Source organism: Sebastes umbrosus, chromosome 13 (assembly GCF_015220745.1).
Source record: "Sebastes umbrosus isolate fSebUmb1 chromosome 13, fSebUmb1.pri, whole genome shotgun sequence".
NCBI lineage: Eukaryota > Metazoa > Chordata > Actinopteri > Perciformes > Sebastidae > Sebastes > Sebastes umbrosus.
The window spans coordinates 18,952,196-18,966,141 of NC_051281.1; the positions used below are offsets into that span (position 1 = coordinate 18,952,196).

Consider the following 13,946-nt stretch of genomic DNA (forward strand, 5'->3'; position numbering starts at 1 on the left):
GGAGAACGGGAGGAAAACCCACCCGTGGCGTCATGTTATTTTACACTAGTTGGCTACTTATCTCTACTTTCTTTCTTTATTAAACAAAAGAACATAATTCACATTCAGTATAACAATAAGAAAAGAGCCAGGGGTATATCACACTAAACAAAGATATTAAAACCTACATATATTGAGTGTCTTAATAGCCTTTTTCTTAGTCAAATTAGAAAGTGGTTTCACATATTGTTCAACATTCAACAAAACAACAAAATAAGATTTTTATTGTTAAATTTATGTTTATGAATAAACAATTAAAAGAAAACACCTTTTTTTCCGTAACATGGTGATGTCACCAAGTAACACATTTGCATAACACCGCCCTCGAACAAAGCTTGTTAGAGCAGAGCTGGAGCGGAGTCCGAAGAGTTTGGTGCGGTTGACCAATCACAACAGAGTGGGCCAGCTGACCAATCAGAGCAGACTGGGCTTTTTGGGAGGAGGGTAGGGGATGGGGATTCAAACAGAGTTTCAGACAGAGGGTGAAAAGAGGTGCTGCAGCACAGCTGGTATGAGAAAAATAAAGTATTTTTTAAACATTAAAGCATGTAAACATGTTCTAGTAGAAACCCAAAATACAAGTATTCATCTGAAAATGAGCATAATTGGTGCTCTATAAATACAAACATATATCTAACAGAGCTAATACAGTAAATATTGTATGTTATCCAAAAGCGTATGAATACATCAGAACAGATCCGGCATGTGCTGCAGGCTCTGTGAGTGAATGTGTGTGCACAACATGTGTGTTTTTTTTTGTTGCTCTGTGAGATCCATTATAATCTGTCTGGTTTGGGATGAGAAAGCCCCCCAAAAAATGAGCATCTGGCAGCAAGGTTTGGCACATCAGTGAGGAATTTTGTTTTTCTAAGAGGTACAAAGCTGAGCTGAAAAAGCTGAAAGAGTAGCGATGCAAGAAATGTATAATTTTCTATATTTTTATTATTCTATTTGTTGCATTCATTCCATCGACTTTACATAGTTGGTCATAATGCATCATTTCATATTTACTTCTTCTTTTATGGGGCAGTAGTTGCTACAGGGCTGGATACTATGGTACATTTCATTTTATTTATAACAAATGTTCTGAAACATTATTCTAACGTCTGAGCTCATGGTGATACATTACACAGACGGAGGAATGCTGCCTTAACTTTCATTAATGTCAAGGAATGTGATGTGCCCGATTGAAGCAATACGTGTGAGATCTGATAACCTGCATGTCATTCTGTTGATAACTGACAGATTCATATCATATGCTTTAATATACAAGATTATTTCAGCATGAAGCTTACATTTTTAAAACACCCCTGTACACATGAAGACAAGATATATCCAAAAAGCCACACAACATTATATTTTAGGCATTTAGGTGCCACTTTGATCCAGAGCCATGTACAAATGAGCAGGTTTTAGTTTTTTTTTTCTTCCAAGAACACACAGCGTGGCTCCTGTGGGCATTTAACCAAACCCCTGAGCCAACTCTCCACACCCCGACCTGTAAACTCTCACTCACATCTCAACACACACATCAACTCTCCTGACTCTACAATGTAGACAGGCAGCAAGACATGCATTCCTTTCAGGGGCACCAAAAAGGTTTCAGTAATGCTTCCTCAGAGAATTGATTCAAGCGATCTGACCGTGGAATTTAACCTCTGACAAATATGCACACACACACACACACACTCTCACAACACACACAAATAGACTTTGAAACGTAGAAAAGTTTGCAATAGATATTACACAAACAAGACATAAGTATGCAGCCCTCTTAGTTGAACAAAATGAAGACCCCACCCAGCTTTAACAATACACAGAAGTGATGGAGGCCTTCGGCTGAGGTATAAGAAGAAGTAAAACCTTAATGGTGAGCTTAGAGTTTCAATTAGCTATGTTATTTAAAGGATCAGGCTGGCCATATTCTGTATTTTAACTATTGTCAAAAAATATAAATACTGAAATTATCAAAGCGTTCACTCCGGTCGCACGCAAAGGCGTGGGAATGACACGATAATGGGCAAGGCAAATGCGTGTAATAAGAATGACATTCTTGCTTTAGGCGTGTCATTTTCATGGCATGTAGTCTGTACTGACTGCAATGTAATGATGTAGAATAAAAGGGGAAAAAGAAGGGAGGTGTATACTGTAGGTCCAACTAACTCAAGACTTTCAACCAGGAGACCGGTGTTTTGTTTTCTAAGTTACGTTAATGACGGTTGTGACGTGTTTTCTGTAGAGATGTTACGTTGTTTCTGTACATATTTAACTTACTTTGCACACTTATTTTCAAGCCCAATCATGACGTTTTTTTCTAAACCTAACTAAGCGATTCTGCTGCCTAAACCTAAGTGAGAGGTTTTGTTGCTCCCTGCTGGTACTGCACGTTAATACACATGTGTAATACTCACGCCTCGGCGAGGCACAACGTGACACTGACACGCTATCCTCTGGTGGACAGGCGGGTCTATTACATGCTTTTTCATGATGTCAGGTTGAACTGTTTGTCCTTTCCTATAATACTGGTTTGGCTGCTGGAACTAACTAAGTTGTGTATCTTTAAAAGCACGGCATGAACATATTTCAACGTGAAAAAAAGGCCAAATAATTTCCTAAAACAGCTGGGCACTGTAGATTTTAGCAGATGTTACTCAAACCGGGGTTAATAGCGCATTTGTTGGGGACTATTTTCAGCTGTGGATTAATACACAAACTACAGTACAGATTTGTTGAATAAGAAAAAATATAATTTCCCCAGACTTATCCTTGAATGACCAGGTAAAAGATAGAGACAAACAGAGGAAAGCATTTAAGGACATGCAATATTGTACTTTAATTTGCCATGTGTGACTCTGCTGTGTGTCGTAGGGAGTGTGGCCATCGACTCAATCAATTACAGAGTCAGGGAGAAAAAAGATGATCCGCTCCACATTTCCTCATTGACTTCATGTGAGGACAGCCTGGAGACTTACTTATATAAGAGTCAGATGCAGAGGCAGAAGAGCAGAGATGAATGTCGTCGTACAGTTGGCGTTCACAATAGGATTGTATTTGACATCCTATAGAGGTGTAACAGAACATCGTCCCTTTGTTCCAAGATGATGAGGATGATGATGATGATGATGATGATGCTGCAGGGAAACAATTCTGCAAGATTGGCTCTGAGAAGCACCTCCTCTTCTTTTCAGCCTCTGGTCTCATCTGAGAGATTAATCAGCTGAAAAGAAATACATGGAGAGTAATGACACAAAATGGAAGAAAGCATTAAAAGTTCAATGTTTCCTCATAATTACATTTTCCAGGAAGGAAAATGAGATTCCAAATCTGACTTGGAGCAGCTATGACACCACGACAATGCTATACATTAGAAACATCAACGCATGTCAATTTTAGATCCCAAACCTCCGGACTTGAAACCGTTCAACTGCCCTCTAAAGAAACACACTCAGGCACATCACAGCTGCACGTCCAGTAGCTAGTTTCATACTGGTATGGCAAAATATTATGTCTCATCTGTAGGATAATAAAAACTGTGTATTTTTATAGTAGTAACATTGTCTGAGCTTGTACAATACATGATCCTGTCTCCGTTGTCCTGTCTATTAAGGCACCAGTTTGAGCTCTGATGTGCAGATATTTCCTCAATTCTGTACAACACATATTGCACTCTTAACAACACAATGGTTGATTTCCTTCATGACCAGACAGAAAACATTGACTGAACGTGCAAATAAAGTGCAGATGGAGTGCAGGTAGCAAAAAAAATTAAGTTGAAAAGGCTGTCATGTTCATAAACATGATATCATGTGAACGGTGAGCAGCGTTGTTAACTCCTGTGTTCCCTCTCCTCTTGTCTTCATGTCCCCAGTTTGTCTCTCTGTGTGTAGGTGTGTGTGTGTCTCCTTGTCCTCGTCTCTGCAGTATATCTACCCCGGCTCTTCACCCACTCATCGCCGGATCGTTGTTTCTGCTACACCGGTAGAACCACGTCTCGGGCCTCTAAGTTAATTCCAGTGAGATTTGTCCTTGTTTTTGTATGCTCAGTCACTCATCGTTTCTCCTGTGTCCTAAGACCACTCGTCATCTGCCTGCCTGCTCATAAGCCACCCTCCTCGCCTCTGCTTCACCCAAACCCAGCCACCCTCCGCAGTTTCCCCCCATACCTTCATCATTCCCTCCTGCCAATCTCTGGACATCCTTCCTCCATCTCCACCTTCCACCTCAGAAATAAATCCGTTCTCTTTAAACCCTAACTCCGTTTGTCAGTGTCTGCGCTTGGGTCTCCATTCACTGGTCGTAACACAATCTTGATATAAACCTTGACATTTTACAAACATGATCTCACCTTCTTTGCGCAAGAAACACTTCCAAAGGCAGAAGCAGAGGGACATGACCAGCAGGGCGGCCACTGTAGTGACTGAGATCAGGATGGTGAGAGCCGTCCCAACTATAGGAGGGACAAAAACAGAGAACTGATCAGCACTCTTATTATCTTCCATATCCTTATAAATAAAACTCGGAAAAGAAAATTTGGAAATTGTGTTTGGTGGATTATTTCTCTGTTGTTACAATGCTAATTTGCATTGTATTTTACATTGTTAGAAAGCCTGTTTATTTATCTTCACAATGATGTCCAACTTGTAAGGATCATGCATTTGTGGGATGAGCAGCACAGCTGATTATGTGGGTAGTGCCCAAGAAAAATTTGCCAAAATGCTCTGCCAATGGTAAACAGTGTATTCTCCTGTTGGTACTGACTCTTGTTTTGAGTTGTTTGGTGGATTGGATGATTGAACTCTCTATCAGTCCCCAACCTGGTCACACGTTGCTGTGGGATGGCGTTCCATTCCAACCACGCTGGCTGACCTGCAATGAATCCAGGTTGAGGAATGGAACGCCATCCCACAGTAACGTGTGACCAGGTTGGTGACCAGCATGAGGAGGAGGTGCCAGGCTGTTGTGGCTGCGTATGGATCTTCCACCGCTACTGAGGCTCCTGACGGTGTATTAAATGAATAAAGTCTAAAATTGCCAATATGTCGTGTTTGTTCCTTGTTACTGATAGAGAGTTCAATCATCCAATCCACCAAACAACTCAAAACACGAGTCAATACCAACAAGAGAATACACTGTTTACCATTGGCAGAGCATTTTGGCAAATTTTTCTTGGGCGCTCCCCACATAATCAGCTGTGCTGCTCATCCCACAAATGCATGATCCCTACAAGCTGGACATCATTGTGAAGGTAAATAAACAGGCTTTCTGACAATGTAAAATATCATGCCAATTAGCATTGTAACAACAGAGAAATAATCAACCAAACACAAATTTCCAAACTTTTTTTTCCGAGTTTATATATAAACGACAGTGTGTAAAGCCCTGCAGAAGCCAGAGTAAATGTCCTGATACGTGTTGGTATGCGTGTGTGTACTATATGGCCAGTGCTAGGCTGGACACTTCGTCCCTTTTATGGACCATCACTGATTCGATTTGAGATCTAATCTATAGTGTTACCATCTGATCTCTATAATGTGTGCACTCCTGACACATCACACCAAGGTCAACTATCAGCAAACCAAAGCCATTTATCTACTGCCCATCATTAGCCTCATTAAAACTAATGCGGATTTTGTTTTTTAGTTAATATATTTGTACAGGGGAAATTGTACATTTGAGACATAGAAGTAGAAGAACTTGCTTTTCCTTTATAGTCTGAAGGTAAAAGTGAGACACACTGTCCTAATAGCTCCCAATACATTCAATTTCACAAAGAAAAAAATAAAGTATCAACTCACTTTTAGTGTTCATGGATACAGCAATCGGTGACTCGAGCCCTTTGTGGTGCACCAAGCATTTGATGGACACGTCCTTCAGCAGCCCTGATTGGACGGTCAGCGTACTGATGACCAGCGTGGTCCCATCGCCCTGTGGGAGCTGCGTCGTCACAGGGGGGCCCATGGTGCGGTTATCCCTCTCCACGTTCCACACTATCTCAGCCGGGGGGCGTGACAAAGAGGTGCAGTTGGCTTCGATCACACCTGGAGAGATGGTCTTGTAGCTCACCTGAGGTTTTGGCAGCACTGGGAGAAATATGCAGAAAAATCTATTACAACACACAAACAAGGTCTCACTGTGGTAGATGTATATGGCACATGTGAAATGCACTGTGCCATAATGTATTCGTCTGTAGTTCTTTTGTGCTGTGTGAAACACACAGGCCAGAAAGCTCTGGAAATGTTATCACATAACACTAAGCAGGACTGGCATATGAAACATATTATATTAATCCAGTAATTGGTCAAAATTCAGATTGTAGTGTAGTTTGTATTTGTACATCTTTGGGCAAATTGCTAAGCTGATACCCGGGACAAACCTTGAAGCCTTTGGATCAGGTACGGTATGTGAATTCCTACGCTCTTAAGATCCATAAGTAAATCTCTGGCTGTTTTCAATTCTCTGTTCTCGAAGGCTGAGCGAGGAATGTGATGCACTGGAACCGAGAACATTTTTGTTGGCAAGAACACATTCAGCCACAGATATTTAGCCCTCATAGTTTCTGCATCTTCCCAGAGCTCTAGGTGGTGAACTTCACCCACCACCGGTCTGGATTGTATCAAGAGTTCAGGGCGGGTCAAGCCACAACAGGAAAAAATCTTTATAACAGCGAGCACAAATCTGGTGTGAAATTTGGCTCTTATCGAAAATTAAATTCCACAGTTATTCACTGGAAAGCTCCGTAAGGCAGCAGCAGATTCATGTACATTATTATAAAAATACAGGTTTTAGCCACTTTACGTAAAGGATCTGTATACTTCTGCCACCACTGACACCTAATGTGGCCACTGGCAGCTTTATTTGTGGGGTGATGACTTTATCTTTTGCAGGACAATTGCATTATAGTGCAATTTAGTGTTACTCATTTTGACTACTTCCCTCTTGTTGCTCTTGCAATTTATGTTGTTTAAAGAGGACCTACTATGCTTATTTTCAGGTGCATACTTGTATTTTAGGTTTCTACTTGAACAACTTTAATGTTCAAAAAATGCTTTACTTTTCTCATATGGGCTTTGTGGCAGCACCTCTTTTCACCCTATGTCTGAAACACTCTGTTTGAGCTCCTAACCCTCCCATCCTGAAAAGCCCAGTCTGCTCTGATTGGTCAGCCGAATCAAACTCTTCGGACTCCACTCCAGCTTCGCTCCAATCTAACTAGCTTTGTTTGAGGGCGTTCCAAACTAGCTGCTTAGGCAGGTATCATGCAAATGTGTTACTTGGTGACATCACTACGTTACGGAAGAAAAGGCAGGACTTCAAGCGAGGCGTTTCAGGCCGTTCAGGAGCATTGTTACTGTGGGGGAGAGTAATTCCCTTTGACGTGGACTTACAGTATATACTTATTTAAAACACTAAAGGAAAGGGAAAAAGCACAAAAGCACAATAGGTTCTCTTAAAGTTGTTAAACCTAGTAACGCTTTTTAGAAATTGAATGATGTTTTGCAGCTTTCTAAAACAATTTAATTCTGTTACATTTTGAAGACACACTTGATTTTTATGACTTGCTCAAGTTGTAAATGTTGTGAGATCATGCCTTCATGTGTTTCAGCTATCACTGTTGGTGAACGTGTCATGTGTGAGAGTGGGAGTAACGGAGGGGGCATCACATCATCCGGGGTGGGATGAGGGTGGAAGACTGTTGGCAGCAGTACACAGCAAGCAAAATCAAACATTAATGCTAATTGTGCTTCACTACTAGAAACACCTACTGTATTGTACAGTTCAATTTGTAACAAAAGCACATCTGTTTGTTGAGATAACTGTGAGAGAACGGGAGCAGGAGAAAATGAGCAAAGAGAGAGAGAGACAAAGCACAGAGGGAATCACTGTCTGCTGCAAACACTGACACAGTCATGCATCAGGAGCTCGCTCCCTGCCTCCATCATTCTTTCCAATGGTCCATTCTTCACATGGACACACACTGTTCTGTGTTTATGTGTTAACGAGTCAGCCGACAGCTTAGCCGTGCTTTATCATGAAAACATTCAGCAGCTAAAGTCGGGAAGAAAAGATCAACATTCCTGTCTAAATCCTAAGAGTACCTGTCTTTCCTGCAGACACAAAGTACAAGTTGAGGCTTTTCGGGCTCACACGCACGTCTCCTTCATTTTCCCCACAGGATCCTTTCTTCCCAGCTCCTACATCTACTGTAAGACTTATTCTATGTGTAATTTGGTACAGACATTCAGTAAGACTTCTAATAACTTTGTTGATCCCTGGACATTTTATTTAGCGTTACCAACAGGTCAACATTTCCAATCATATCTCAAAAACTAATATATTTACTCCCATAAGCCTTGGATGTATTATCTGATTAAAGGATGGGTTCTGTTTTTTTCTTCTTCAGGAAGCTGTCATGAAGCTTCAGTAGTCTGATTTAACCAAATCAGGTGGGTAGGCTATCTTTCTGAGATGAATAAAATCCCTCTTGTGTGCACAGACAGTGTTTCCTTGCTGAGCCCAAGGCCTATGGAAAGGAGGCTGGGCCACGTGTCATCAACGCGTCATATCTTTGGGGGTATAACACATGCGCAGTAAAATCTGGCCTGCACTCGCCGAAATTGAGCCAATCGCAACGCACGACCAGCAGCTTCAGTTACATTGCACGTGTCATACCCCATACCCCAAGACCTGTGTCGGCCCGTGACCCAGCCTCCTTTCCATAGGCCTTGGCTGAGCCACGGCAGACGGTAGCCTTATTCCTACATTGCATAATGCTACAGTAAAGAGAAATGTCACTGTTTATAACATCACAAGCACTGACCGATAAACAGTATGTACACTATATTGTTCATAACCTGCTCTTCCTCAAGTTTTCATCACCCATTCTGTATGTGTGGGCCATACTTTTATAAAACATAATATAAAATAATCAGCATTAATGATGGGTTTACCAAAGGTGGTGAGGCAAACTGTGGAGGTCTTGGGCCCGTCGGGATGTGTGTTGTACAGGCAGGTGTAGCAGCCCTCGTCCTGGATAGCGACAGGCTGGATGGTGAGCTCACTGTTGGACAGGGAGGCACTCAGCCAGACTCTCCCCTGGAACGGCGGCTCTATCATGGGGTCGCTCCGCTTTGCAAAAGAGGCCACCTCTGTGGAGTCTCCCTGTGCAGAAGTGTGTCTCCATATGATCTGCTGCACCTTTTCAGGCAAACCGTAGGAGCACGAGAGGGAGGCCCTTTTGCCGCTCACCGCTGTCTTGTTGCTTTCGACGGTGACTCGTGCTGGGAGTAAAAAGAGCCCGGTGAGAGAATGATGGAACAGGGACACAGAGGTTGAATATTCAGAAACATGAGGTGAACAAACAGAAACCAGTCGCTGGAATCTGGAACAGCTGTTTCTGCTTAGAAAAATGATCCCTCCCTCCTCCCAATGCTCCACAGCTCTTTATTAACATGACTGAGCCTCAACGGGCTCATCAACTTGTGTTCAGAGGTTAGATGTGGTTAGGGACATCTGTATGCACATATTTTCTCAGTAAATCTCCGCAGCAGATTGATATTGAGGTTGTAAGGAGGAGTAACTGTCCCTGGAGTCCACTGGAGAATTGGTTTTGTTTCATTTTGAAGGGCGGGTGCAAAGGGTAAGCTTCCAATATCAGTCATGTAATATTGTTTAAAATTTAATTATGAACAGTAGAGTGGGAAAAACGGTTAGCGTCAGCCTCCAACTTGTAATTGCACCTGATTCGACTGTTATCAGGCCATTAAATAGGCATTATCGGTTGCCTATAGCACCATAGATATGGGCCAATAGGGGCCTACTACACTTATACGTTGTAAAAGTGAAAGTTAAACTTAGCAAGTGAAGCAACACAAACATGTTGTAAAACTGAATGAAACGCTACGTTTTGAACACAAACAAATAGGCAACAAAACTACAACTTCTTTAGGTTTAAGCAAGAAAATACTTAAGTTTAGGGAAAAACATGTTTTTGGCTTAAAATAACTACAAACATAAAGACAACTACAAGTTGTTGTTTTCACAAGGGATGCAAACTCTGGTCTCCTACGTCAAACCCTGTGTTTTGTGTCCCATCCATCGTCCACAACAACCACCCCTTATGGAGTTTTACACTGTCTATACTACACCGCCTCACTTCCACTTCTGTCCTGTCATAATTACTACGGTTGCTAGAGGCCACTGTCGTGTTATACCTTCATTCAGTGATCTACCATGTGAATAAATGATAAAACCTACTAGTGGGTGTAGTAGACCCCTATTGTCCCACATCTATAGGGCTTATAGCGACTGATAATGGTTATTTCAACAGTGTAATCACACCGACACTGACGATATCTTCCAAAGAGGTGTCAACAAAGTGATGGCAAAATGGATGCAAATCTATATCACTAGTACAATAGATTATTCTAATTTAAAAGGAGTATAATTCCTCAAACTCAAAAACAGATTAATGTGAATGATACTGACGCTGTATCAAACAGATTTGATTCAGATGTCTGATTCTGGATACAAATGTGTCTCCCTTTAGTGTGTCACCATGATCATATACTCAACCTGGCCTCACGTGGCTGCTTCTCCCACCTGGTTCATGACCTTCATAACTGTGTCACAAAAGCAGAGTCACTTCCTGGCTTGTGCCCCCCCCCCCAAATAAACTTCATCTAAATCTCTCCTGTTGGGGTTGAATATATGTCAGAGACCCACACCTTGTTTTGTTTTTTGCTTTATCGCTGCTTTTCTAGCTCTCTAACTGGCCAGCATGCCGTTGCAGTACATGGCTTTGACCCTTGGCACTGGAGATCCAAGAACCAAAGCTTATTCTACTGATACGCATTTTACATCTTGATAAAGGCACCATCTACACTCCTTCTATCTAAAAAGATGTGTTCTTACTTGAAAACGTCTAATTATTAGGCTGGAGAGTACATATATAAATATACTGGGCAATCTTTTCTAAAGTATTTTTGGGGTACTTTATGCCTTTGTTAGACTCAACAGTAGAAAGACAGGAAATGTTGGGTCACTATCTGTTAACTGTATCTGTACATCACACTGCATGAAGCTTAACTACACCAGAGTGATCCTATGGACACTCAGGGTTAGAGACAGGCCTACATATTGTCTAAACTGTGCAGTTTTTCTATTTACAGAAACTGCATCCTTGTTCATGAATTTAAAGCTGTTGTCATTACTCACAGGTAACAGTGAGGCACGTCTGTCCCTGCTTCGACCCGGATGGGTGCATGTCAAAGATGCAGGTGTAGCAGCCTTCGTCACGGAAACCCACCCTGCGGATGGTGATGGCCGAGGTGTCTTTCGGGGAGGTGGCGAGCTCTACATACTGCTGTCCGCTCACGCTGTCTCTGTTTCCGGGCTGGTAGGTCAGCAGGGTCTGGTTCTGGACATCCAGCCAACGCACCTGACTCAGAGTCTCACCTCGGTCCCTCGAAACACTGCAAGTCAGAGTGAAGGGCTTCTCCACTGGAGCTTCCAGTCGCTCTGGTGCTGTTACCCTGCCTGAAATAACATCCATCAATACATATAAAAGCAACATTATAATTTTGGTGTGACATGAGTTCATGTGTTTTTAGCATGGCATGACTCACCCTGTAGTCTTCCCACCATCAGTATGAGGAAACACACCTGCAGACCTTTCCTACAGGAGGCCTGGATCATCATCTTCTTCATCGCTCATTTAACAGGGAGGAGGAAGAACGGTACTGAGATGTGGACAAATTTCACAAGTTATCATAGTCAACCCAACATGTACTCAAACTCTCCTAGACTTTATTTATACAACTGGTGATCCAACAAAAACAGGAATCACTCTGAAGAGCTATTTTTTCCCCTATACTCCCAGAGCCAATTCAACTCATGTGTCCAACACATTGGTTATGATTTGGATTGCATAAAAACGTCCAGAAAACTATTCACTGGGATGCAATGCAAAACAAATGTACAATATGTAAAGATGTCCATATGAGAAATAGATCAGAAATAAATGATCCGTATAGGTCTCAAGCTCTTTAAACATTTGAACAGATTTTTATTCTACCACCACATCTTTGACTAATTCTCAAATCAAACACTTGCAATGGATTTAATACATAAATACAAAAACATTATAGCCAATTACACATTAAAGATATACAGCAATTAGGCCTATAAAAAAGTTCCACCATCTGATTTAATGAGATAATCTGTAGATAATCAAGAGAACTGAGGAATTATCTAGATTTTCTATTCCCTATGTCATATTAATTATACATTCATAAGACTGAGACACTCACCTCTACTTGTCCTAATGCAAAAGGTAAAAAGCCAACAGTTGAAGATGTTCTACCTCTGTAACATTTCTCCAGTCCTTATGACCCAGCAGGCTTTTGAAACATCACTCCAGACCGAGCGAGAAACTATTTTTACTCCTCCGTGTGTTTTCTATTGTGAGCAGCAGCAGCACAATGAACACCAGCCTGCTGCAGCTCCACACTTTCCCAGTTCACTGGATGCAGCAGGGTGCTTCTGAGTGCAGGCAAAGCCACTGCGCAGTGTTTGGTTTCCAGCGCCCCCTAGTGTCACTTTGTGCGTATTGCTTTGTGGGGCATGTGGAGAGTTGAGTGTGAATGTTTGATTCCATTGTTATTTATGTTTTTTGGCTAAATATGGAGCTTTTTTTGCCCTATCTTTATTCAAGAGAGTGGTCTTTCAATGTTGAGAGCATGACTTATTGATTCCACATTCACATTTTGTAATGCTTTGCTTTCCCTCAAAACCCCGTCCTCACACTCTAATAGCAAATGCTTGTGCTTGGATTAGCTCTGCTTCTACTCAAACTGTATGCTTGCACTCAAATATATTGTTGCTTGTTCCAGCTTCAACCCTTCTCCTCACACTCAGGCTGCTTCTGTGTGCAAATGAAACGTCTCTCTCAAATTTCTCCTTTGCTCCACGGATGTATAAAGAGAGCTTTGCTCTTGGATTTTTTGTGCTTCTTTTACTTCTATCTACCTATTTATATTTATTTTACTTTATTTTATCTTTTTTCTTTTAAATCTTGCCTTAATCTGATTTGCACCCTGACTGACAGCCAGCCATCCCCACCCCTCTCAGGTGCACACACACAGTCACATGATATTGATCTTGCCCAGTTATGTTGGCTTTTTTAAAGTCTTCTTTATTTATTTATCTATTTAGTTATTTATTTTTTATTTATTTTTATTTTTTTATTTATTTTTCTCTCCATTTAGTTTTATCCATATTTCATTTTATTTTAATTTGTTATGAGGAAAAGAAAGAAAAAACATAAAAAAAAACACATCATTCATATATCATTCATATATATATATATATATAGTAGTATAGTATAGTATAGTAGTAATAATAGTAGTGGTAATAGTGGTAATAGTGGTAATAGTGGTAATAATAGTGGTAATAGTGGTAATAGTGGTAATAGTAGTGGTAATAGTGGTAATAGTGGTAATAGTGATATTAGTAATAATAGTAGTGTTAATAGTGGTAATAGTAGTGGTAATAGTGGTAATAGTGGTAATAGTGATATTAGTAATAATAGTAGTGTTAATAGTGGTAATAGTGGTAATAGTAGTGGTAATAGTGGTAATAGTGGTAATAGTGATATTAGTAATAATAGTAGTGTTAATAGTGGTAATAGTGGTAATAGTAGTAATAGTAGTGGTAATAGTGGTATTAGTGGTAATAGTGGTAATAGTGGTAATAGTGGTAATAGTAGTGGTAATAGTGGTAATAGTGGTGTTAATAGTGGTAATAGTGGTAATAGTGGTGTTAATAGTGTTAATAGTGTTAATAGTGGTAATAGTGGTAATAGTGGTAATAGTAGTGTTAATAGTGGTAATAGTGGTAATAGTGGTATT

The 13,946-nt window shown here is 40.9% G+C and overlaps 1 protein-coding gene across 1 annotated transcript; it reads right to left on the reverse strand.

The window, feature by feature from the left end:
* Window positions 1–751: 751 nt before the first annotated feature.
* On the reverse strand, window positions 752–12,555 carry zgc:113337 (uncharacterized protein LOC503741 homolog). The gene is made up of 7 exons (XM_037790774.1): window positions 12,348–12,555; window positions 11,664–11,777; window positions 11,254–11,574; window positions 8,988–9,317; window positions 5,835–6,119; window positions 4,385–4,486; window positions 752–3,256 (listed from the first exon to the last, which is right to left on the reverse strand). The coding sequence occupies exons 2-7, from the start codon at window positions 11,743–11,745 to the stop codon at window positions 3,249–3,251; spliced, it is 1,128 nt and encodes a 375-aa protein (XP_037646702.1). The 5' UTR covers window positions 11,746–11,777; window positions 12,348–12,555; the 3' UTR covers window positions 752–3,248.
* Between the last annotated feature and the right edge of the window lie 1,391 nt (window positions 12,556–13,946).